At 53.0% G+C, this 25,137-nt stretch overlaps 1 protein-coding gene across 2 annotated transcripts in view; it reads right to left on the bottom strand.

Moving 5' to 3' along the window:
* The window catches only part of SLCO2B1 (solute carrier organic anion transporter family member 2B1), a 42,317-nt gene extending 19,596 nt beyond the window's left edge, over positions 1–22,721 (bottom strand). Inside the window, exons 1-6 of one of the 2 annotated variants that reach the window (XM_057421173.1) lie at positions 22,588–22,721; positions 13,238–13,375; positions 12,984–13,146; positions 11,176–11,403; positions 9,823–9,921; positions 7,688–7,818 (exon numbers count right to left, since the gene is read on the bottom strand). In XM_057421173.1, the coding sequence (XP_057277156.1) occupies positions 7,688–7,818; positions 9,823–9,921; positions 11,176–11,403; positions 12,984–13,146; positions 13,238–13,375; positions 22,588–22,668 (840 nt within the window). In that variant the 5' untranslated portion in view covers positions 22,669–22,721. Of the gene's footprint in view, positions 1–7,687; positions 7,819–9,822; positions 9,922–11,175; positions 11,404–12,979; positions 13,147–13,237; positions 13,376–22,587 lie in introns of those variants that run through there. The other variant, XM_057421174.1, reaches the window with a different exon arrangement.
* Positions 22,722–25,137: the final 2,416 nt, after the last annotated feature.

The raw sequence follows: 25,137 nt of genomic DNA, 5'->3' as shown, positions 1-25,137 counted from the left end.
GCTCTATGGAAGGGGTCCCTGCCCGTGGCAGGGGTTGGGGCTGGAGGAGCTTTAAGGCCTTTTCCAACCCAAACCAGGCTGGGATTCTCTGGCTTTTCCCAGGTTGAGCTCAGGTTAGGGATGCTCTTCCTAATGGAAAGCATGGAGCAGCTTCATCCTCCTTCCTCAAAAGCCTTCACCATCCCCACACGAGGGTAGATGTGACAGCTATAGACAAAATCCCTTTACAAAAACATGAGAGGCAATGGGAGCCCGTTCACTGATGGACACACACCCATCCTGTAAGGAATCATCCTGAAAAACCCAAGCGTGGGGCCATGTTTTAAGGTGCTTCCCACATTTGTCTGGGTTTCTTTGGCATGGTGCTGTTGCAGCCGGGGCAGTGCTGAGCAACCAGCCCATGTTCTTGCACCTTCCAACTCCAGCTGGCCCAATTGCCTGCTCTGAGTAATGCTGAAATCCTCTGTGGCAGGAGCACAGCAACAGCAGCAGGGCTTGAGCATCTCTGATGGTAGACCCACCATCCTTCTCCTCCCCGCCCACAGTGAGGAGGCAGGATTCATCCCGGTCCTTCTGCATCTGGTTTCCCAGCGTGTGAATGTCCCTGCTTCATCCCAGAGGAATGCATTTCCTGACCCTTTCAGGCAGCAAGTAAATATATCAGGGGTCCAAGCCAGCTTGGGGAGAGGAGTTCTCCTCCTCCTCGAGGTCTTGGCTCCATGTGCAGACAGCAGCTGCTCCTCGAGTGGGTGCTAAGCCAGATGTGCACAGGAACATCCCACTTGCAGGGGTCATGCTCACATAGAGGCATTCCAGAGCGGGGAATTTCGGGGATTTGGGGCTTTTTGTGGTTTTCTGGATGAGCAGAGGGTGCCCAGCAGAGCGATCCCTCTCTGAAGGACAAAGAGCTGGAAGCTGAGAAAGCCACAGTGAACAGCTTGGATGTATTTCTGGAAAACACTGCAGTTTTAGAGCAGAGAGGAGAGTTTGTAACCTGATTTAAAGTGAAAGGAAGCTGGAGTTTGTCTTTCGTAGCATCACAGAATGGGTTGGGTTGAAAGGGAGCTTAAAGCTCCTCCAGCTCCAACCCCTGCCACGGGCAGGGACCCCTTCCATAGAGCAGCTTGCTCCAAGCCCCTGTGTCCAACCTGGCCTTGAACACTGCCAGGGATGGGGCAGCCACAGCTTCTCTGGGCACCCTGTGCCAGCGCCTCAGCACCCTCCCAGGGAAGAGCTTCTGCCTAAGAGCTCAGCTCAGTCTCCCCTCGGGCAGGTTCAAGCCATTCCCCTTGGCCTGGCCCTACATCCCTTGTCCCAAGCCCCTCTCCAGCTTTCCTGCAGCCCCTTTAGGCACTGGAGCTTCTCGAGGTCTCCCCAGATCCTTCTCATCCCCAGGATTAAAGGCATGCAGCCCTCTTTCCCTGCATGGACATGAATAAACGAGGTACGAGCAGGGTTGAGACCAGGACTTGCTTTGCAGGAAAAGCATCTTCCCTGCGAGCCAGGCTCCTGCTCTCCCCCTGCTGCCACTGCACCTGCGAGAAGGGCAGCCAGAGGTGCTGCAGCCCTGTTCTGTTCAAACACAGCCCTGGAGAAGGGGATAAAAGCCGTGCTCTGTGGCTGAGAGGTTTTCCTTGCTCAATGTGAGGCTTCTGGAGCGTTTCCCTCTGGCTGCGCATCCCCTGGCGCTCCCAGCTCGGTGCCAAACAAGGTCAGGGAGGAGCTATTTTCATCTGAAGCAAACAAAAAGCAAAAGCCCGTGGCTTGCGAAGGAATCCGTTTCCTCCTGACAAGGTCACGCTCCCCACAACGCATCCCTGTGCCTCTTGCAGCAAGCGTGGGTTCCACCAGGGACCTGGCTTCCTAGAGCCCTCAACAACCAGCCCACAGGCACCTTGCTCACGTGTAACGGGATGGTTGCATTCAGCCACCGGTTATGCCCATCTATAAAGCTCCCTATAGTATCTAGACATAGAGATCATCCCATTCCTGCCCACAGCACCTCCACAGCCTGCCCTTGTCCCCCTGTTAGCTCCCTACATAATGCTCTGTGTATACCTAGGCTGCCTTTGCCTTGAGGTTTAAGGAGGCAGCCTCAGAGCATCCCAGGGCTAAGCCTCAGATTCCCTTGTCCCCTCTTTTTAACCTTTCCCTGCTAACCCCAACCGGAGCGGGCACCGAGGAGCGTTCCCCATCATCTCTCATGTCAGCACCACTGGAAGCACATCAGGTCACTGCTGAACAAACAGGGGAGGGTTTGGGTGAATGCTGCAATCTGTCCCCACGCAGACACCGGAGATGTTATTTTGCACTCCCCCAGCACCGTTGCGCAATGTCTCTGCCTGCACTGAAGCTCCAGCACCTTCCCACCACGCCAGGACCCAGAACAGCCCCAAACAGAGCTGTTTGTGCCCTGAAACACCCTCTGTGGGTTGGGAAGGGGATGGGAAGTCCCCAGCGAGCCCGGTGAAGGGCAGGAGGCTCACTGCAGGCTCAGACATGCTGGTGCAATGCTGTGTGCAGCCAAGAGCAGCATCCACGGGGCATCCTCAGGGCAGGGCAGGAGGGGTCCTGGCTGCATTGTACCTGCAGGACCTTCTCCTCATCATAAACCTGCTTTGGGACTGGAGGGACAGGAGCTGATGCCAAGCAAGGCCGCCTCCATCAGGAATGGTGATGTCCAAACATCTCTTCCAGTGCAGCTTAATAGGGAAGCACTGATGGATGGACTGATACCCAGAGAGGGTTGCGTGACAGCACCAGGGCCTGGACATGGCCGGGACACGTAGACCTGCTTCCCATAAAACCCATCCCAGCTTTCTCACGAGGCATCTGTTTGCAGATGACAAGGGCTGACATTACAGGGAGGCTTTGTCAGGGCGAGGAGGAAGCGTCTCTCACTCACCCCCTTTGCACGGGCTGGTTCGGTGTGACTGTGGAATGTCACAGAATGAAACCTGAACTGGGAGATAATGGGGTGGAAAAGACAGATCTTGTAGAGGAGAAATGCTGAGCAAGGGCAATGCTCCTGCTTCTGTTTGAGGTGCTCCTGAGATCACCTTTCCCCTTTCCAACCCTCTTCCATCACCTGTAGAGATACAGCGACTGGAGAGGTGCTTTACCTGCTGCAATGCAACAGGCAATGAGCCTGCAACAGACACAGTGCCCAAGAAAAGGCCTTTCCTAAAGGGAAAGTCTTTAGCAGTCAGAATACAACTGCCTGGGTTGGGACACAACATCAACAGAGAGTAAAGAATGAGCTAAACTTTGGCTACTCAGCGACTGGAAAGTGCTCAAATGCTGTAGTTCCCCATAATCCAGGGCACAGTCCCAGGGAAAGAGTTCAGGCTCATGGAGGCAGGATTAAACTGGAATTATTGGGAAATAATGGTATTGACTGAAGTAGTTTGTCCAGTAACAGCCTCATCCTCCCATCCCCTGCCTGGGATCAGGATGGAACTGGCTGAGCTTTAAGGTCCATTCCAACCCAACCATTCCATGATTCTATGACAACTTCATAGCTTTGCTGTGATCATCCCTTAATGGGCTTATTTGGGATGCTTTGGTGCCAGAAACTCACTGACAAGTATCAAAGCAGAGGAATAAAAATGCTCTGTGTCTGGAGTGACTGATTTATGCAAAGCAAGATCAAAAGAGAGAACTCTGACGATCATCGATGTTAACCCTGAGCGCACAAATCATCCCCGGAACTTCAAAGGAAGAGGCTATCAAATAAAAGAGAAGCTGAAATGTGGTCGTAGAATAAGTAATGGAGATCTGTCTTGGCTGGTGGGAGGAGGCAAATGAGCTTCAAAAGAGGCAGAGGGATGCGCTGTTAGTCAGTGCTTGCTGCACGATGCCCATTGAGGGGAGGGTGTTTGGTATGGATTTACCACTAAGGGTTCTGATAAGTTATGTAAAGACAGGAGAAAGGACAAATGAAGGCAGGGTGAGGGTCAGAGAAGAGGAATAATCCCTTTGGCAGGGAGAAGGGCTGAGCCATGGGCCTGTCTGCACCACTGGGATCTCGTCTGGTGGACTGCAGCAGCGGACTGCATCCACAGCTCCATGTGGTCATGTTATTCCCAGGCAGGCTCCTCACCTACTGAGACAGGCAGGGCTCTGCAGACAGACACAAAGACAGCTTGACCCTTTGGCCTCCAAGAACGAATCCTATAGCTGGTGGTGCAGAATCATCTCAGCTTCTTCTCTGGACAGAGCAGATCTGTGCTTTTCCTACGTGCTGTTATGGCTGATGTGCCTATGGGTATTTGGTGTGGGTAAGATGCTGTGCTGGGGCTTTACAGACACGGTGGGAAAACCCAGCTGATGCTTCAAGGGCTTGCAGCTTGTGGCTGCTGGTTGCTTTATTCCTGCTTTAGACAGGAAGAAGCCCTGAAAGCAAAGGCAGCAAAGGAAATGCTGATTGTCTTTGAAGCTACAGCTGTATTTAGACAGGGTTGACCCCAAGGTTATCACAATGTCCATTCTTGCTGATGTGCTGGTGTGTAAAGCCCTTTGCTGAGCCCATCCCTCCCTTCCCCTCTGCTGCATGTCAGGGCATGGGGCTTCGTGCTGCAGAGACAGCACAGGGATCCCACCTTCCCTCGCCGCAGTGCCACATCTGCCCCTCTCCATCCCAAACCGGAGCCGAGCACAAGAAGAAACAAGAGCTTTGCTCTCTGTGGTGAGAAGATACCTGGGTGAAACCTGAAAGCTGAAGCACAAGCACCGTGGTACCAGGGACCCCCTGGGAAAGGGTGTCTGTTCCAGCTGGGGCAGAGGAAGGGCCATGGAGCAAGCTGCTCTATGGAAGGGGTCCCTGCCCATGGCAGGGGCTGGAACTGAAGGAGCTTTAAGGTCCCTTTAACCCAAAGCACTCTGGGATTCTATGGGTCTATGAAAACTGGGGTCAAAGCTTTACCAGAGCTGAGTTTTACACCTGGAGACACACATTTCTGTTCTCCATCACGTCTTAACAACTCTGCCCATCCCTTCTGCAGGGCTTTGTCATATATCCCTGGTTGATGCTCTTTTGGAGGTGAACCCTGGCTGCAAGAGGCTCAGTGGTGGGTGCAGTAATGAAGTGACCTTTGAGATGCTGCTGCCTCCAGCTCACTGGAGAGGAAAGGGGGCTGCCCTTCACCATGGGGGAGCAGTCATGCTCCTACCCTTAGCAAACACTGATTTACCCCCAGGGCAAGCAAGGAAAATGATGTCTAGTTTTCACTCTGCAATACCTATGGAAAATCATCCATGATAATGCAGATTCCCTGCAATGCTCTGAGTGCTCCTGCGGCAGACAGATGTTTTACACAGAACATCTGGCAACGTTTGGACATGAGCCTTTTTGGGTTGTTTTACTGTCTTAAGCAGAGCCCTTTACTGCTGCTCCAGCACTGATAACCCCATGGGATGGTCATGAGCTGACTCTGCTGGTCCTGGCATCCCCCATCCTTCAAGGGTTCGAATTTTGCCATCACTTCCATTACTGCCCCATCATTATTTTTTACTAAAGGGGTTTCCAACAGTTTTCTGATGGAAATGGTAAAATGGGGAGAAATGGAAGCAGATCCAGGCTGCAAAGGGATAAACGGGCGCCCAGCCATGTGGGAGCACTCCCCATAGTCACTCACAACCCTTCCTGCTGCCTTTATACACCAACAGCCAAGCAATCCTTCCCTGAAGCTCTTCGCAATCACTCAGGCTGATCAGAGAGCAGCACTTGCACAAAATCAAAGTGCAGTTGTTTCACTTCAAAGAGCATTATTTTCCCTCAAGAGCCATTTATGAAACGAAGATTGCCATCAGCCCTAATAAAGGACCTTTCTCCCGAGATGCACTGTGCCACCCTTGTACACTGAACACATTCTGCTAACATGGATCATCTGCAAATGACTGGAAAGCGAACCAAGCTTCACGAGGACAAAGCAGGATCACCCTTATCCTCTAACCTCAGTTTACACCCCATCCCCTTGCAGGACCACAGCACCTTTGCAAACCTCACAGCATTCCTTGCAGCACTGGGTGCAGTTCTGGTGTCCTCAGCATAAGAAGGCCATGGAGCTGCTGGAACAAGCCCAGAGGAGGCCACGAGGATGCTCAGGGGCTGGAGCAGCTCCTGTATGGAGCCAGGCTGAGAACACTGGGGCTGTTGAGCCTGGAGAAGAGAAGCTGCGTGGAGACCTCAGAGCAGCTTCCAGTGTGTGAAGGGGGCTACAAGGATGCTGGGGAGGGACTCTTCATCAGGGACTGCAGTGATAGGACAAGGTGTGATGGATTCAAACTGAAACAGGGGAAGTTCAGGTTGGAGATAAGGCAGAAGCTCTTCGCTGTGAGGGTGCTGAGGCACTGGAATGGGTTGCCCAGGGAGGTTGTGAATGCTCCATCCCTGGCAGTGTTCAAGGCCAGGTTGGACAGAACCTTGGGTGCCATGGTTTAGTGTGAGGTGTCCCTGCCCATGGCAGGGGGGTGGAACTGGATGACCTTGAGGTCCTTTCCAACCCAAACTATTCTATGATTCATAACCCAGGAGTAGATTACAATACCCCCAGAACTGTAACTGGTACAAGCAGCCACATTCTCCCAGGCACGTGGAACCCAAATCCCTGTAAGCATCACTCATCCCTGTGGAAATTCAAGCAGCAGAAGCAGAAATGAAGGATTATTCTGCACCGGGCAGTGCAGGGGCTTGTTTAGACAAGCAAGTTTCGACACTGCTCCAAGATAAAACACGTGTGAAAGGCAGTTACACAGGCTGGAGTATCAACTGAGTGCAATTTCACCTACTAAGCGCGTCCCAGCAGCTGCTGTAACATTCCAAACCGGAGCGTGATGCCTCCTCTTAAAGAGTGCTTTGGTTTGGATTACCCCTCGTGACCCGCAGGGACCCGCAGCCAGTGAAGTGCTTGGGAACCTCCTGAGCTGTTCTGCAGCTTGGAGTGAGCACTGAAGCCCTCAGGAAGGCTCCAGAGGAGTAAAAACCCTGGTAGTAAGCATGGAGTAAAGGACTCCATGGAGTAAAGCACTCCAAGTCCCAGCAAGAGGCAGGGACAAGCATCCCGTGAACAAGCTGCAGGCAGGCAGACGTTGGCTTGAAGTGACATGTTCAGGCTCTTAAAGGTTTTTCCCTGTCAGTTATCACTGAGGACTTTATAGAGCCAGGGGGTTTAGGGGATGGAAAGCATCTAAAATCCTTTTGGCCAGAGAAGAGATCTCAGGGAAATGGTCACACACTCTAAGGAGATGGACTGCTCATAGAATCATGGAATTCTATGGGATTGGGTTGAAGGGACCTTAAAGCTCATCCAGTTCCAACCCCCTACCATGGGCACGGACACCTTCCACTAGAGCAGGGTGCTCTGAGCCCCATCCTGCCTATGCAGAAGGATCAACACATAGGCACTACTCCAGTGGCCAGCAAGGATATTATCCCATCCATTAAGCTACTTGCACCACGTTGGGTTTCACTGAGCCCAGCACACAAGGGCCTCTGACATGAGAGATGAGACCAAATCACAGCTCCCAACTGACGTTGGGATGCAGCTATAAACATCACAACCACATCCACAGTCGCGTTTCCCACAGATGCAGCAGGTAATGGTGATGGTGATGGATGAACATGCACATGAACACACGAGGTGCTTGTGTGCAATACAAAAAGGGGAATCTGCAGCCCTTCTCCTACCTCTTTTGGCATTTCCCGTGGGAAGAAGAAATAAGGCACCGCAGACAGGGCCACGAGACTGGCTGCCACCAGGAAACCCAACCACCAGGCTCCGACCCACCGCGGGTCCTTGTTCGTGAGCTGGACTTTGCCTGCAACGCAGATAGAGATATGGGTGTTAAATCAAAGGTGAATGGAGGGATCCCGAAGCGATGGTGATGGGTGTCCCAAGCATCATCCAGCTCCAAAGCAATGGCTCCCAGTCTGGGGAGCATCACTTTTGGGGGCTGAGCAGCCTTTGCCCCCAGGTCATTCCATGGTGTTAAATCACATTGCATTCTTCTTTATCACCATTTTTAGCGTCTAAAAACCCACTGAGCCCTTTGGATGGAGACAACTGGGACAGGGATGTCCTCGAGCTGGAAAGGCAAAGGAAAGCATCCCCATCACAGCCTTTTCAGATAAGGGATAACCATGTTGTGACAAAGCTTGGAAATACTCAAGGGGATTAAGTCATAATATCTGCCCATAGGACTTCCTTTCCCTTTTCTTTTCCTTTCCTTTCCTTTTCCTTTCCCTTTCCCTTTCCTTTCCCTTTCTTTCCCTTTCCTTTCTCTTTCCCTTTCTTTCCTTTTCCTTTCTCTATCCCTTTCCTTTCCCTTTCCTTTCTCTTTCCCTTTCTTTCCTTTTCCTTTCTCTTTCCTTTTCCTTTCTCTTTGACTTCCCTTCAAGAAAATCCTTTATTAGGATGAAAATGGAGTTAAGTAGAGTTCACTTTCAGCATCCAAGACCACTGGTTTAGATTTCTTTGCAGTCTGGCTACCCACACAAGGACCTGATTCACAGCAGGACCTGGACCATGGAGCTGTTCCCACCAGTCTGGTCCATCAGCCGGGGCCTGGTTTGCAGTTCAGCCAACAGAACCCCTTCTTTAAAAAAGCTGGAATACGGATTATATTCCTTCTTCTTCCCCCAGTTTATCCCATCCTCCTCTCCTGTCGTCCTCAGGACACTGCCAAAAATAACATTTTCTGTGGGGAAGGTACTTGGCGTTAATAACACAGAACATGCAGGAGCCAGGATGCAAATTCACAACGGGGCGAGTGTGAACCAAGATCTATTTGCACAGGGAAAGGGGATACCTGTGGTTAGGCTCTAGTCACGAGCAACCCCAGGAAATGAGTGCTCCCAGAAGCCTCTTTGTTCACGGTGAGGTTTAACACAAGTGAGCTGTGCTCACTGGAGGGGTGCAATTAAAACTGAAATCAGTTCGCTGGATTCGGCGCAGCGGATGCGGCCGCATCTCATCCCCCATCTATGGCGGGAGCAAGCGATAGGCCAAAGAAACTGGAGCATCTCCTCCCTGCACGATGCCTTCAGCAAACTGGGGGTTTAAATCTCCTCCTGAATAAACACCAATTGTGTTCTTTCATAGTTAAATTTGATTAGGGAGCTCAGTTAGGTTTAGCATGATGCAGCCACAGCTCGCTGGCTGGTCCCAGTGGGGTGAAAACATCTTTAGGCTGAAGATAGCTCTAAAACTGGGTGTTCTCCAGTTCTGGCTACTTGGACACATTTCTCACTCAAGGTCCATCTGCAGAAGATGGTTTAGAAGAACTGAGCATCAGGGTGTGCAGGCAAACAGCAAACCCTCATCCCATTGCTCCATCAGGTGATGCAGGTAAGACAAGACTGCAGACACCTCTCCATGGTTCACCCACTGAAGAGGATGGATAGCTACAGCAATAACCCTCATAGGAGGAGGCAGCTCAAGACTAGAGTGTGCTCTTGTGCTGCAAACATCATATAGGTATATAGTGACAAAGTCCAGGGCAAAAAACGACTGGTGAAGGCAGTGAGCAGGAGTAAACCAGAGGCCCTAAAAGGAGACAAAGCTCCTAAATGCATCTGTATTATCAATACGCACTGCTCATCCAGCTCCATGCCCGACACTCTATCTCCCCTCGGGCAGGTTAAAGCCATTCCCCTTGTCCTGTCCCCACAGGCCCTTGTCCAAAGCCCCTCTCCAGCTTCCTTTGGACACCCTGGTTGCACCCTCATCCGTGGGGCATTGGGATGCCCGGAGAGCAGCTGGCTCAGGACATGGGATGCAGTGTGAAGGATGCTGCTGGGTCTCCAAGGACACCTTCGCTCACCTCCAGTGACTTTGTCAATGTCCACGTAGAAGCGCAGCATGGCAGAGCCCAGCATGAAGGCCACCCCTGGCCCGATGACAGTCACAGAGAACAAGATGCCTGCAGAGGGGTGAGAGCAGAGAGGGAATACTGAGGCAGGATAGGGCTGGACCAAGGTCCACCACATCCTCCTCCAGCACAGCTGCTCCCCTGGCAGCTTTCCTACCTCACACCATTCGAAGGACAACAGCCCCGTGCTTTCCATGTTCCCTTCACAGGAAAGGTTTTGCAAAACTCAGACCCTTCCTTCCCCTTTTCTTCAGCTTCCTACAAAGACTGAAATACACCCAGGAACAAGATGTGCCCCTTGGCACAAGAAAGGCAGGAAATGCAATGGTGTTTACAAGGGTAAGGTGATAAAAGTTATCAGCAAACTCTCCCGTATGGAATACTGATAAAAAACCCAAATGCATACAAGATCCCCCTCGTAACAGATGAGCCTTTCAAATAGGGTTCAGAGGTTTGAAGCATGTACCAGAGCACAATCTAATGTAGTACTCCCAGTTTCTTGACGGTAATAACCTGGGTTTCAGCCACCCTTGTTATCCAATTCAGCTAGAAAAGGGCCAGCAAGACCTGCAAAGACCATCCCAGCACCCTTGAGCCATCTCTTTTAGACACCAAGCAGTTCTCCAGCACCCCCTCTGCTGAAGGATACTTCCCTACTTCCTAGGTGCTTGACCCTGCCTATTGAGCTTCCTATGATTTTCCCCATATCTGACCAAAGTCTTCATTGCTGCATCTTAACCCCATAGCTGCTGTGAACAACAGAGATCAGATTATTCCTCTTCTCTGTGCTGAAGCCTTTCTGGAGGAAGACATGGTTATGATGTTCCTCTGCATCTTATCACTCCATCGTGTCCCCTAAACCGTATTTCCCAGTACTCCTGGTCTCTGCAGCTTGTACAAGCTTGAAGCAGATGAACTGTTTCTGCAGGAACCTTGTAGCACTGGGTAGAGCAGAAGGGATACAGCAACCCCCTGCTCTCATTAACACCAATTAGCACCTAATTATCAACCTAATTCTGATTTGCCCTCTTCATCATAGAAGCATGGAATGGGTTGGAAGGGAGCTTAAAGCTCCTCCAGCTCCAACCCCTGCCACGGGCAGGGACCCCTTCCACTGGAGCAGCTTGCTCCAAGCCCCTGTGTCCAACCTGGCCTTGAACCTTTGTCCCAAGCCCCTCTCCAGCTTTCCTGCAGCCCCTTCAGGCACTGGAGCTGCTCTCAGGTCTCCCCTTCAGGAGCCTTCTCTTGTCCAGGCTGCCCCAGCCCAGCTCTCATCCTGCCTGCCCACAGCAGCCCCAGCCTTACCCAAATAGAGGGGGGAGTTCCTCTCACTGGCGAAGTCATCGATGTAGGAGATGCCGAAGGGCTGGATGGGGACACCGCCGATGCCCAGCAGCGCCTGGGCGATGAACATGACGAGGAGAACCTCGTGGTTCTCCCTGGCAGCATGGGGGGTGCAGCCGGCATCACTGGTGTTCCCCTGGGAGCCCGGGACCCCGGCCTGGCACAGGTCGGTGGTGTTGCTGAACACGCCTGTGATGAGAAGGGAAGCAGGACTAAGGAGCTCTCTATGGAAGAAGAGCTTCCCTAGGACAGCAGCAAGCACACAGATATAGAAACATGGAATCATGGAATGGGTGGGGATGAAGGGACCTCAAAGCTCCTCCAGCCCCAACCCCTGCCCCGGGCAGGGACCCCTTCCATAGAGCAGCTTGCTCCAAGCCCCTGTGTCCAACCTGCCCTTGAACACTGCCAGGGATGGAAATGAGAACCCATTTTCCTCAGAAAGGGATGTCAAAGTGAAAGTGCTGATTCCAGCACCTTCGTGTTCCTTAAACCCCTGGGGGAAGGATAGTGGTCTTTACAGCAGGATTGCCACGGTTGTGCTGCATTTACATGCAGCCCTGAGTGCTCACACAGCACCTGCACCAACGCTGCTGCAAAGCATGGCTGATGGCTTCCAAACTGTCCTTAGCTCCTGACCCGTTTGCAGCCATGGTTTATTCACCCATTAAATCACCCATTAAGGCTTTGGTGACTGCAGTTGAGCTCTGTCTGATGAGGCGGGGAAAAGGTGGTTAGTGGAGGCTCCTGCAAGGTTTGCTGGAGCTTCACAGCAGGATTTAGGAGGGTAAGAAGGCAGTGGCTGTCTCCTTTCTTTCCTTTCTCATTCCTTCATCTTATTTCAAGGAGAAAATCCCAAATCCATGACCTGTTCCTCCACGAGCGATTCAGAGCTGCACGTTTCTCACAGGAGGTTGATTCTCTGGTGGGGTCTAGAGCCTGAAAGCATTCACAGAACCATGGAATGCTTTGGGTTGGAAGGGATCTCAAAGCTCCTCCAGCTCCAACCCCTGCATGGGCAGGGACCCCTTCCATAGAGCAGCTTGCTCCAAGCCCCTGTGTCCAACCTGGCCTTGAGCACTGCCAGGGATGGGGCAGCCACAGCTTCTCTGGGCACCCTGTGCCAGCGCCTCAGCACCCTCATAGTAAAGAACTGCTTCCTTATCTCCAACCTGAATCTCCCCCTGTTTCAGTTTGAACCCACAGACAGCCCAGCTACATTGAGGCTGCCAGGTGAGATGCCCCACAGGCAGAAGTTAGGTGTGAATCCAACACTCACCCATGGCAGACAGCACTGTTTCACCCCCAGAGCTGCCCCATCGGGATGAGACAAGCTCCTTCCCGCACCTCTTGTTTCCTCCCATAAAGGTGACAGAGCTCATGAGACTTTATCTTGTCTACGTTAGGACAATAAGGGAGCAATTCATGTGCATGAGGACAACTCGGTTCAACATACGGAAGACGAGAGCCCCAATGGCTGGAGAAGACCTTCCCAGTACCTGCTGTTTGTCTGCTGTGTGCATGTGCAGAAGACAAGGAGAAACAGGAACAGCCTATGTTCTGATTCTTTTCATGCCTTTCCCCATGGTTCCAGCTACCCCTGCCTCTGCTTTCCACCATCCATTGCCTCTTAGGACCTAGATGATTTCAACCCCAGACAATTCAAACTCCTTGAGGGCAAACCTACAGTCTTCAGCTCCCAAACCCTCCAGGGAAGGTCTCATTTTTACTGTCCCCAAAGGCACAAGATAAGCTCCTAGAGTACCTACTGGCAACGGACTGGTCATACTTGTAGGGTCCCGTTATGAAGTGGGGCAGAGACATGAGGAACCCAGCCAGGGAGACGAGGATGGCTCCGCAGCCGATGAAGCGAGGTCTGTGCACGCGGCTCCCGAAGTAACTGATGAAGACGATGAGCAGCGTGTTCCCCACCTGCAGCAGGACACACAGACCAAGAGGTCTCACCGGGGGGCAGCAGGAGCGTGGGGAGAGCATTCGCCAGGAGAAGCAAGCTGGTTTTCACCTCATTGAAGGACGCCAGCAGCCCCGAGGTCTGGCTGGAGAGGCCGTAGCGTCTCTCGATGGTGGAGATGGAGCTCTTCAGATAACCAGAGACCAGGAGCTGGGAGAGCTGCAGAAACCCGTGGCAGAAGACAAAGAACTGCCAAGACAAAAAGAGAGCATCCAGCACGGTTACTGTGAGCTGCAACACAACCCCGTGCAGCTCCTACACAAAGGCATGATCACGGGATGAGACCTTGGGTGCCATGGTTTGGTGTGAGGTGTCCCTGCCCATGGCAGGGGGTTGGAACTGGATGATCTTAAGGTCCTTTCCAACCCAAACCGTTCTATGATTTGACGATTCATTGGGCATAAACCTTTCCCCGTGAGCCTTTGAATTACCCACCATCAATTGTCTTCTGAAATGAGGTCATGGCCACTAAACAGCCCTCTGCCAGCAGCGCCCATAGGGTCAGTGTTTGCGAGGAGGGTGCTGTTTCTTCAGCTGGAAGTGGCTTTGGCCAACAGATCGCTTCATTGGGATGCTGCAAGTTTGTGTTGGCTTCGACCCCGAGATCCAGCAGTGGAACTGGGACATTGCACAACGCTCCTGCTCCTGTCCAGCCCGAGGCACGCAGCCATTCCCAGTGCTGGCAGCAGCTCTCCTGGCATGGGAGCGAGCCCCTCCAAACACAGCAGCAAACAGCTCCTCTGGAGAGAAGCTCGGGGGGATAATTTGGACTCCCTGATTTCCTTTCCTTCTTGTGAAGCTCCGGATCCCAAGGGCACATCTCCTTTGGGAAAACGTGACGGTTCTTTTCTATTTCGGGGAGGAAATCGTGTCAGAGAGCGTCACCTCCCAGAAAAACATCTGACCTCATCTCTTGCAGGGTTCGGGATGTGCTCAGCTGCCCAGGAAAACACATGGCTTAAGCTGCCCCACCATTACCAAGAGCAGCATCCCTCTTCCTGCCCTCACACAAAAAGCATTCGGCAAGTGCCAAACGAACTGCCCTGATAGGGACAGAGACCACGTCCCCTTCACCCACAGCCCTGCAAAGGACTAGCAAAGGCAAGGAGCTGGCAAGCCATCTCCTCTCCTGCTGCTGCATGGCTCATTCACAGGCATCCTTTCAGTCCGTCCTGGGTCCAGCAGTAGCAGTCATGTTTCTCCTTCGTGGTAGCTGGTGCAGTGCTGTGTTTTGACTTCCAGCCTGTTGGTGAAGCCGATGTTTTGGGTTGTTGCTAAGTGATGTTTACCCTGACCAAGGACTCTGTGAGGCTCATGCTCTGCCAGGGAGGAGGGGAAGCCGGGAGGAAGCAGAGATGGGGCGGCTGACCCAGGCTAGCACAAGAGGTATTCCATACCACAGCACGTCATGGCCGGGGAGGGGGGTAACTGGGAGTTACCTGGAAGGACACGGACTCGTTTCTTGGCTGGTGGTATCGTATTCTCTTCCCTTGTTATTTTCCCTTATCCTTGTTGTAGTTGATAGTAGCGGTGGTGATCTGTGTTGTACATTGGTTGCTGGACTGTTCCTGTCTCAACCCATAGGAGTTGCACTCTTTCGATCCTCCTCCCTGTTCCTCCTGGAGCGGGGAAGGGGAGAGCCCCAGGGGGGAGCCCTCGATTGCTCTCAGCCCAGCACCACTCACAGGGTGGTTTGGGTTGAAGGGACCTCAAAGCTCCTCCAGCTCCAGCCCCTGCCATGGGCAGGGACCCCTTCCATAGAGCAGCTTGCTCCAAGCCCCTGTGTCCAACCTGGCCTTGAACACTGCCAGGGATGGGGCAGCCACAGCTTCTCTGGGCACCCTGTGCCAGCGCCTCAGCACCCTCCCAGGGAAGAGCTTCTGCCTAAGAGCTCAGCTCAGTCTCCCCTCGGGCAGGTTCAAGCCATTCCCCTTGGCCTGTCCCTACATCCCTTGTCCCAAGCCCCTCTCCAGCTTTCCTGCAGCCCCTTCAGGCACTGGAGCTGCTCTCAGGTCTCCCCTTCACACAGCAGAGGGGCAGGATCCCCTCCCTGAGCTGCTGCTCATGCTCTGGGGTGCAGCCCTCTCTCTGCACTGGGTCCTCGCAGAGCTGCTGCCCTCAGCCTTGGATACAACCCCAGATCCACAGGCACTGCTTTGGCAGCGCTGTTCCCAGTCCCTGGCCAGGGCAGGGCACTGCTCTGGCTCTGTGTGCTCTGCAGCCAGCTCCCATCAGAGAGCAGTTTCACCCAGAGGAGCTGCTCAGCCTGGCCCTGATTTCCACTGTGTCTCATTCTGATCCAGGGCTGAAGCGTGGTCACTGCCAAACCGGACTGCTCTGCAGGCAGAGGGACAGTTTACAGCACAAAGAGGATGGTGAAGCTCCCTTGGCTCCTGGAGAGCTGGCGCACAGGAGTACGGGTACCACCACCACAAGTGATGCGTTGGCATCATGCAATGCAGGATCTTCCCCTTTCCAGGCTCATGTCACAACCTATGTTTGGAGTAGGACAATGTCACCCAGCCAAAGGGAAGCTTTCCCAGAGCCAGCTTTGCTAAAACTCCTGCATTCCTGCAGGACAGCCTGGCTATTCCCAGCCACTGCTTCCTGAATACACGAGTTCAGATGGAAATTCCGAAGCTAGATTCGTATTTCACCCAGGCATTCATAGCATACAGCCCAATGGGTATCCAGGGTCTTCATGGCATGATGGTTTACATCAGCTGCCCACCTCTGCCCCCCCATCCTCTTCAGCTCAGGAGGTCAAAATGGGTCGGGAATGGGAATCCGGTGTTTTATTCTCCCCTATATTGGCACTTTAAAGCGCTAAATCCCTGCAAAGGACTCGCGGTGGCTTGGTGTCGGCATCACCATCACAGCACGGCTGCTGTTCTGCCCGGGAAGGAAGGAGCAGACTCAGGCGCTCCAGATCTGCTGGAGAGATCCATGTGCTCCGGCTGCACACACGGTGCTGAGCTTGTCCTGCGGCACAGAGCCGCTTGTTTACATCCCTGTTTCTGCTCAGGACATCTGGCTCTTGACCTGCATGGGCAGGAGAGATGCTTTTTGCGCCTGGAAGAAGACACCATCACTGACAGCAGCGTGACCCAGTAAACAGAGTTAGAGCTCTCCCAGCTGCCGCAGGGCACAAGCTCAGCTCTGCCTCGGAGCCATAGGCACCTCCACGTTGCCAGAGGTCATCCGGACATGCACAACCACGGTGAACTCCTGCCCCAGGAGCTCTCGGCTGGGCTAAGGAAGCCTGCTTTCATCTGAACCCTTCCTGTCAGCAAAGCCTGCTCCTTCCTGCTCCCAGGGGAAGCAGCAAACAGCGGGGTTGTTCTGAATGAAGGCAACCCATTAAAATCACATTACACATGCGTATCAGCTCCCAGGAAACAAACCTCCCAACCTAGAGCATCCCTGCCCGCACTCTCAAAGCACAGGCTGTGGATCCTGTCCACTCCCAAACCTAGGGCAGGCTTGGAAGAGGAGTGTGACACCAAGAGCCCTGGTTCAGGTCCCCTCCACTCTAACGCAAGCTTAGTTTTGGCTAAGTACCAAAGGATGAGTCTATACCTGTAACCGAAACAGGCCAGGGTCCATACTCTGACACTAAGGTCAGTGGGAAGGGAACAGGCTGCATCCGTCCTACCAAACTCACTGAGCCTTCAAAACAGGGTGGTTTCACCCCACCCCAAATGCTTGCTAGGAATGGTCCTGCTCTTCAGATCACAGAATCACAGAGTGGTTCAGGTTGGAAGAGACCTTAAAGCTCATCCAGTTCCAACTTCTGCCTAAGAGCTCAGCTCAGTCTCCCCTCGGGCAGGTTCAAGCCATTCCCCTTGGCCTGGCCCTACAGGCCCTTGTCCAAAGCCCCTCTCCAGGTTCCCTGTAGGTCCCCTTTAAGTACTGGAAGCTGCTGGAAGGAGCCCAGAAATGCGACCACACCACGATGCTCATCACCAGAGGGTTTTGGCTTCCTCCCAGCAAGCTGCTGCCTGCAGCTCTGCTCATCCAGACCAAAACCCTGCACTGGAAGGAGGATCCTGCACTTTCTGCAGCCCGCAGAGCACCACAACCTGAGTGCCTGCAGTCTGCTTGGGTTTGGAGATGCCATCCACCCCACAGGTCCTGGGGAATGAGCAATAGGGGCGAGCAAAAGGCAGGGTCAATGCAAGGGTATGAGGACATCATTGGTGCTGGGGCATCCTGAGGGGACTGAAGCAGCTTCAGGAAACTGGAGGTGGAGAGCAGGAGTCCTGGGTAACACCAGGAGCTGGTGGGGTGGTTAAAAACAGCCCTGCAGGAGCCCTCAGGCATGCATCAGGTCCCACGGAGGGAGCAGGGATGATGAAAGAGCTGCAAAGGCATCCAAGAGCAGGATGAAAGGAAGGGAAGGAAATACCCAGGGGCTGCTCAGCGGAGCTGCTGGAGATCAAGCCATCAATAGCAGGTTCTAATTAAACACTTCCATCTCTTCCCTTCAGCATTTGCCTTTTATACAATGCATGCTAAAACCCCAGCACGAGAGGAGCCAACATTTAACACTTTGCACTGCGTGTGTTGAAAGAGCAAAGGCCAAGAGGTTTGTAAGAAACCCCGATGTCCTCGTGGTAACTGCAGTAGATGCTGCACAAAGGGGTTTAGACACAGAACCCCAGAGAAAGGGAGGGAATTTAAAGTCAAAATCAAGATGGAAATGGTTGAGAAGGAAGAAACAGAGAGGAATGCGAAGACCATTGTTCTCCAGCTTCCACAGGGATTCCGAGTCAACTGGTTCTGGGAAATCACATAGGAAAACCCTGCTCTTTTGCAAGATCTCCCAGAGTTTGTGTGTTTCCCATTTCCCCGTGGTGGTGATTTACTTTGCTAACGCAGCAGAATGGAAGGTCTTGCAGTTAAAGCCCTGTAAGTCTCCTTCTTGCTCCTCAGGGAGCCATTGTGGACAACCACGCTCACCACGGGGCAGTTTTAGGCTGGGAAATACTTCCATGGTGAGACACAGAGAGCTGGTGATTGCTAGCGTGTGATTCCCAGTGTGCCCCATCGCAATGGGATGATGGTGGTGGGTGGCCGAGCCCCAGCAGTGCATCTATCACAGGGCTCCTATGGGACCTGCCATAGTATTTGGACCATGGTATTTGGTCTAGGGCTGACCACGCAGCCTCAGATGCCACCCTATGCCTTTCCCAGCTGGATGTGGGACACAGTCCACGCCACAGGGCAGGCAGATCCCCTGTGTCACCATCCCATGCCATCTGTGACTTCTCCCAAGGACCTGAGGCTGGGGTCCTTCCATGCCTGGACTTGGACTCATGAGATCAGCCAGCCTGGATCTGATGGGTTACCCCAGGAGAGGGTCTGAAGGTGACCTGGGTGTGCAGACACCAACCCTTTCCCAAGGCCTGGATCCTGACAGCAGGATGCACCCACAGAAAGCCACGAGCAACCCCAAGCCCAGCTCTTTCCCCACCAGCGGCTCTGCCATGCTCCTAACACCTCCCTGCTGCATCAGTTGAACTAAAACAACCCAGAGAATCCAAACAGGCACTGGTGTAGCTGAGGAGGAAGAAAGGGAGAGGTTCATTAACGGCTTGCTTTAATAAACAGCTCGGAGGTGTTGTTATAAGGGCCTGCTTAGGCTCTCTGTTGAGATCACTCCCACCACAGCAACCAGAGCAAGGTACCAAGGTACCTCTACCACAGACAACCCCTTTGCAGTGCCAGAAGAGCAACCCTCCTCCTCTGGGGATGTGCCACCACCACTTCCCACCACGGAGAGGGCATCTTCCCAGAGGGAAGAGCAGCATCCCTGGTCTTTGCTGAGTTGCCTTCACCCATGGGCAGTGATGTCCCAACCCAGTGCCTGCATCCTCCACAGTCAGCCCTGGGATGGGTGCATCTCCCCTCTACCACACACCAAAGGAGGAGTTTCTCTGTCATCACCGATTTTTGGAGGAATTCATTGATTTTCTGCTTTTCTCTGTATTTTTATTTATAAATGTATAAAATATATAATTAAGTTATATCTTAAATTCTATTCTATTAATTATATTATTAAATATCATTTAAATAACATGATTTAATTATAATTTATCTTATAATGATATTTAATTATATTATAAATAATTAGATATATATTCTATATACTTTATATATAAAATATGTGTTTTCTCTACATATTTTTACTGTATTTCTGCAGGCTTTGCCCTACCAAGCCCTGTATCTCGTCGGTGACTATCGCTGCTCCCACTCCATACGTGTAAGAGAGCAGAGACTGAGAACACCCCAATCCTCAGCAGCCCCTAAACTGCAGACCCGGGGATTCGACCCCAACATCTCCTCTCTTGGTGCTCTGCAGACACCTCACAAAGCCTCCGTTGTGTTTCCAGCGTGGATCGTGCAGCTTGGCAGCGAATCCCCCACGCGAGGGCTCCGAAAGCCGCCCGCTCCTGCCGCCGTTGCCACAGGGAAGTCCCCATCACGCTGCTCCCATGTGTTCGGGAGACTTCTGCTGCTATTTTAAGGAAGGGATTTGTGGCTCAGCACACGATAACAGCCTGGGCGCTGGGCCGTGCTTACAGCGAGGGGAAAAGGGGTCCGCTGCGAAGCGGCTTGTTCCAGTTTGATCCAAACCAGTTGGGTGTAACTGGGCACAAGGCCTTTGCCACTGTGCAGACCCACTGGTAATAAAGGCTTGGGGCAGGGGAAAGCTCTGGTTTGCTCTTGAACTAAAGCAGAGAGCAGAGAACATCAAGGGCTGAAGCTGCCAGTGAGGGAGGATGTCTATGATCAAGGGCATAGAATCATGGAATGGTTTGGGATGAAGGGAGCTTAAAGCTCATCCAGTTCCAACCCCTGCCACGGGCAGGGACCCCTTCCATAGAGCAGCTTGCTCCAAGCCCCTGTGTCCAACCTGGCCTTGAACACTGCCAGGGATGGGGCAGCCACAGCTTCTCTGGGCACCCTGTGCCAGCGCCTCAGCACCCTCCCAGGGAAGAGCTTCTGCCTAAGAGCTCAGCTCAGCCTCCCCTCGGGCAGGTTCAAGCCATTCCCCTTGGCCTGTCCCTCCATCCCTTGTCCCAAGCCCCTCTCCAGGTTCCCTGCAGCCCCTTCAGGCACTGGAGCTGCTCTAAGCCCAGAGCTGGATGCAGAACGGTCTCAGAGCACAGTAGAGGGAGACGTTATTGGGCACATCCTCAAGGTGCTGGATGGCAACAGGCAGGGTTTGGCAGGGATGGGAAGCAGATGTCCATGGGACTATGCCATCCCTGTGGGGTCCCTCACCTTCCCACCCGTGCCCCTACCAAAAAGGGCTTCATCAACCTCATCAATGGCACGATGCCTGAAAACGTGCACCTCAGACGAGCCGGCAGTGACCACCCCAGCAGCCACAGTCTTCAGTGTCCAAGTGGCCTTTCAGGTCTTACAGATATGCCAGTTGTATTGGGCAAAACCTCTTTCTGCTGACTGTAGTGGATCACACTGTGGACTATGCTTTGCTGCCAAGCAACGAACCACTCACAGCCTCCTTCCCCTTCATCTGCAGATAAGCTGTTACCATAATAACCACATAGTCTTCCCCAAAAGGTTCCTCCTTCTGCAGCAGTCTCCATCAGAGGATCCCAAAGTACTTCTCCATGTCTTTGCATACGCAGCTTTTCCCAAACTCGTGCATCCAGCATTGGATGCTTAATGCTGCTCGAAGCCAAGACAAGATGCTGGACTTCAATGGAAGGAGCAGCAAACCTGATTTAACCTGCTCTGATGAACTATAGGGATTCATGCCCAGTACCTCTAAAAGCTCAGGGACCATGGGTCATTCCCTAAAGGGCAGCCTCTCGCTGCATTTTGACACGTGGCAATCTGTTTTCAAGTCACATTCCCTCTCTGGAGATACATCTATATATATAAACTGCAGCGCTGTGATTTTTGGTCCTCCAGCCATGTCAAGCCCATAAACCACATTGTGCAATGGCTTCGTGCATCTGCAAGAGCAATTCAAACCCTGGCCTTGAAGTGATATTTTCTGAGGAAGTCATTTAGAAACCGGACACGGTGACCTAACTTCTTGAAAGCACAAAAGAAAACCACACAAAAAGAAAGGAGATTGGGGAAAAACATCCTGTGCCGAGTACTGGGGTGTGCTTGGTGACATGCGTGGCCAGGTCAGCTCTGCCTGGGGGCTGGAAACGGGTCCTGCAGCAGTTTAAATGTGAAGGATAGGATTGGAAAGGAGGATTTGATCTCCTTGGCCATGGGCTGCACCCAGGATAATGCCTGGCAAAGGCAGGATAAGGCTTGGCCATGGCTTCATTGAGGTTGCTGTGATTGCAATGATCCCTGCAAAGCTGCTTTGACCTAGAGAGATCCATCAGGATCTCCCTGCTGAGCTCCCCAAGCAGCAAGCAAGCAGTGGGGTGTCCATCAGGAGCAGGGCTGGTCCCCACCAAAACCTCTGCCCTTCTCAGGGTAGGCTCCAAAACAGCCATAAGCAATAGCAGAGATGGGCATTGCTCTGCCCAGGTCTGGCCTGAAATACTCCCCCCTAAGAGTTTCCTCTGCATCTGCCTTCACAGATACCTCTGCACAGCAATGGAGGTGTTGGTTCTGCTATCAGACCAAGCTGACTGCACCTCAGCAGCTTGGATCTCTGAAGCTTCAACCCCTTTAGAACATCTCCACAGGGAAAAAAACAGTGGGGTTTCCTTTAAAGCCCACCTTGCTGGTGACTGAAAGAACGGCTGACTGGATGGAAATAGGATGGGGGTGAACCCTCGGGGCTGCAGGGCACCCTGTGCTGTGCCTCCAGCCTCTGCAGCTCTGGTAACCCTCTGCCTGGGGGACTTCCATATAGACTGGCTCTGGCTTATCATAGAATCATGGAACGGTTTGGGGTGGAAGGGAGCTTAAAGCTCCTCCAGCTCCAACCCTGCCACGGGCAGGGACCCCTTCCATAGAGCAGCTTGCTTCAAGCCCCTGTGTCCAACCTGGCCTTGAACACTGCCAGGGATGGGGCAGCCACAGCTTCTCTGGGCACCCTGTGCCAGCGCCTCAGCACCCTCACAGTAAAGAACTTCTTCCTTATCTCCAGTCTAAACTTCCCCTGTTTCAGTCTGAACCCATCACCCCTTGTCCTATCACTGCAGTCCCTGATGAAGAGTCCCTCCCCAGCATCCTTGTAGCCCCCTTCATACACTGGAAGCTGCTCTGAGGTCTCCATGCAGCTTCTCTTCTCCAGGCTCAACAGCCCCAGTGTTCCCAGCCTGGCTCCATGCAGGAGCTGCTCCAGCCCCTGAGCATCCTCGTGGCTTCCTCTGCAGAAAGCCAAACTCCTCTTTCCCAGGTAATACCCTGTGTAGTACAAGGAGGTGTTACCGAAAGCAGGAGGGGTTTACCTTGATACTGAGAAATGGGTTCCTGCAGAGTGTTCCTCGGGACTGCTCCACGTAGCTGCTCTTGGTGCCGGTACTTGTCATCCTGCCAGCTCAGCTCTACCCGCCTGCCAAAAGAAACCATTCAGCACAAGAATAAGTTGAATCCGCCTTGCTCAGCACAGCCGAATCCTGTTGTGCGTTGTGAGCACCCACACAGCAGCACATGCTCCTCATAAGCAATTAGTGATTATTCCCCCCTTTCATTTTCTCCTTGTGCTTGGCTTCTGCAAAGCAGCAGTCGGTGCACGACCCTCACTGGGACTCCTGGGAGGTTAAACCCTGCTTGACGTGTGCAAGGACAGCATTGCTTGGGCACTGAAACCTGGAGAGGGGCTTGGGACAAGGGATGTAGGGCCAGGCCAAGGGGAATGGCTTGAACCTGCCCGAGGGGAGACTGAGCTGAGCTCTTAGGCAGAAGCTCTTCCCTGGGAGGGTGCTGAGGCGCTGGCACAGGGTGCCCAGAGAAGCTGTGGCTGCCCCATCCCTGGCAGTGTTCAAGGCCAGGTTGGACACAGGGGCTTGGAGCAAGCTGCTCTATGGAAGGGGTCCCTGCCCATGGCAGGGGTTGGAGCTGGAGGAGCTTTAAGGTCCCTTCAACCCAAGCAGCTCTGAGTCTGTTACTGGGGTGAGTTCTGTTTACCATCCCTATCAGTGCCCCGGGTGAAGGGCAGAGAGCACCTCACTCACAGGAGATACAAGACTGGGAGCAGCAGCTGATAAAGCCAACAGTCGTGCTGCCCTTCAGAGGGACCTCAAGGGAGAACCTTATGGAGTCCAACCAGCACAAGGGCAAAGTCCTGCCCCTGGGGAGGCACCAGCACGGTCCTTTGGCCAACCAGCTCTGTAGGGAAGGACCTGGGGTTGAACACAAGCCAGCAGGGAAAGGCAGCTGGGCTGCATTAGGATTAGGATTGCCTTCATCTCCAGAGGTTCCCTTCCAACCTCAGCCACTCAGTGAGCCTGTAATCAGGATTCCATAGGGGAAAGGGGGTAACATTTTACTGTCCCGAGCTATTGGACTCTATTTGCTCTGATCAAACCCGTTATATCCTTCAATCACACAAGACATCTTGGTTTCTTTTTGTCTGTTATTGACCACATGCATATATCAACCATCTAAATTAGTAAGCAGATCTCCAGAGCCCTCTATTCCCACCCTGAACCCTGGCTGCAAAGAGCATCCTGAGGGCTTCATATAGTGCCTGGGGCAGGCTCTGGTCTCCACTGTGCTGGTGCAAACCTCTTTGAGCCTTATTCTCTTCCCTATGGGACTCCACAGTCCCATGGCAGCTCCTTTGATTTGGTTAGCTACAGCTGAGACCAGGATCCAGGCTCTGCACAAGGGCCTGTAGGGCCAGGCCAAGGGGAATGGCTTTAACCTGCCCGAAGGGAGGTTGAGACGAGCTCTTAGGCAGAAGCTCTTCCCTGTGAGGGTGCTCTATATAAGCTCTGTATAAGCTGCCTCAGCTTTCCAGGTCCATTTGCAATATGCATCACATGGTGACACTGCAGTTGAAGTCAATGCTATGGAGGGAGAAAACTACCCATGGCGTTGGAGAGATGGGAAAAGGGGTTCAGAAGAAAGCCCCATCCGAGCATTAGCTCAGCCCTTGGACGGTGCTGGAGCAGTCTTGTGCCAAGCGTGAAGGATCAGCCCAGGCATGAAGATCCCACCAAGGCGATGCCAAGCTCACCAGCTGTGGCTGAGGTCCCATTTGCTGCGGCATGTCCTCATGGGATGTAACTGGTTTCAGCTCCCGAGGCTGATGGTTGCAAGGGGCATAGTGTGCAGAAGTGAGATGAAGCAGCTTTGGAGGTGCTGGCTGGCCAAACTGCCTTCCCAACACACAACCATTACTCTGCCTGCCTGAGCGTGGGTTTGGGGGACTTCCCTGCGGGCTCAGAGGTAGAAGAAGGGCTCAGCAAGTTCTTCTGCACCCATCCATACGCGGGGTCTCTGATGGAGGGTGCTGAGGCGCTGGCACAGGGTGCCCACAGAAGCTGTGCCTGCCCCATCCCTGGCAGGGGATTGGAACTGGAAGAGCTTTAAGGTCCCTTCAACCCAAACCATTCCCTGTTTCTATGGTCAGAGCCGTCCTTTCCAGCCTCTCATTTCCACCCCTGGTGTTTTCTCACCTCCCTGGAAGGTCCCTCCCACCTAAATTTAACCACCCAAAGAAAAGGGAATCCATAGGAATCCTCCATCCCCCTCCCCGCACCGCTGACCAGCTACATCCGTGGCACGAATGATGCTCGGGAGGACGATGCCTTTGTTGGGCTTTAACACCAGGCTTCCTGCTCAGGAAGCTGCATTGTTTGGAGGCACGTTAAACCCATTAGGCTTGCTGTTGAGCACACTGTAATCGATGTTTCCATCTCAGTGGCATCTCCAGGCTCTACAGCAAATGGGGGGAAAGGCTTTGCATTATTAGTCCTTCCTTTTCCCCCCTAATGAAAGCAAAGGAGCAAGTAGCACAGCCTCAAACAAATTAACAAGTGCACGGGGTGATG

This window comes from Pezoporus wallicus, unplaced genomic scaffold (genome assembly GCF_028554395.1).
Source record: "Pezoporus wallicus isolate ANWC-B61680 ecotype Strahan unplaced genomic scaffold, APGP_CSIRO_Pwel_v1 contig_8372, whole genome shotgun sequence".
NCBI lineage: Eukaryota > Metazoa > Chordata > Aves > Psittaciformes > Psittacidae > Pezoporus > Pezoporus wallicus.
The sequence above is the reverse complement of the archived record's forward strand: the minus strand, read 5'-3'. Positions and strand labels throughout refer to the sequence as shown.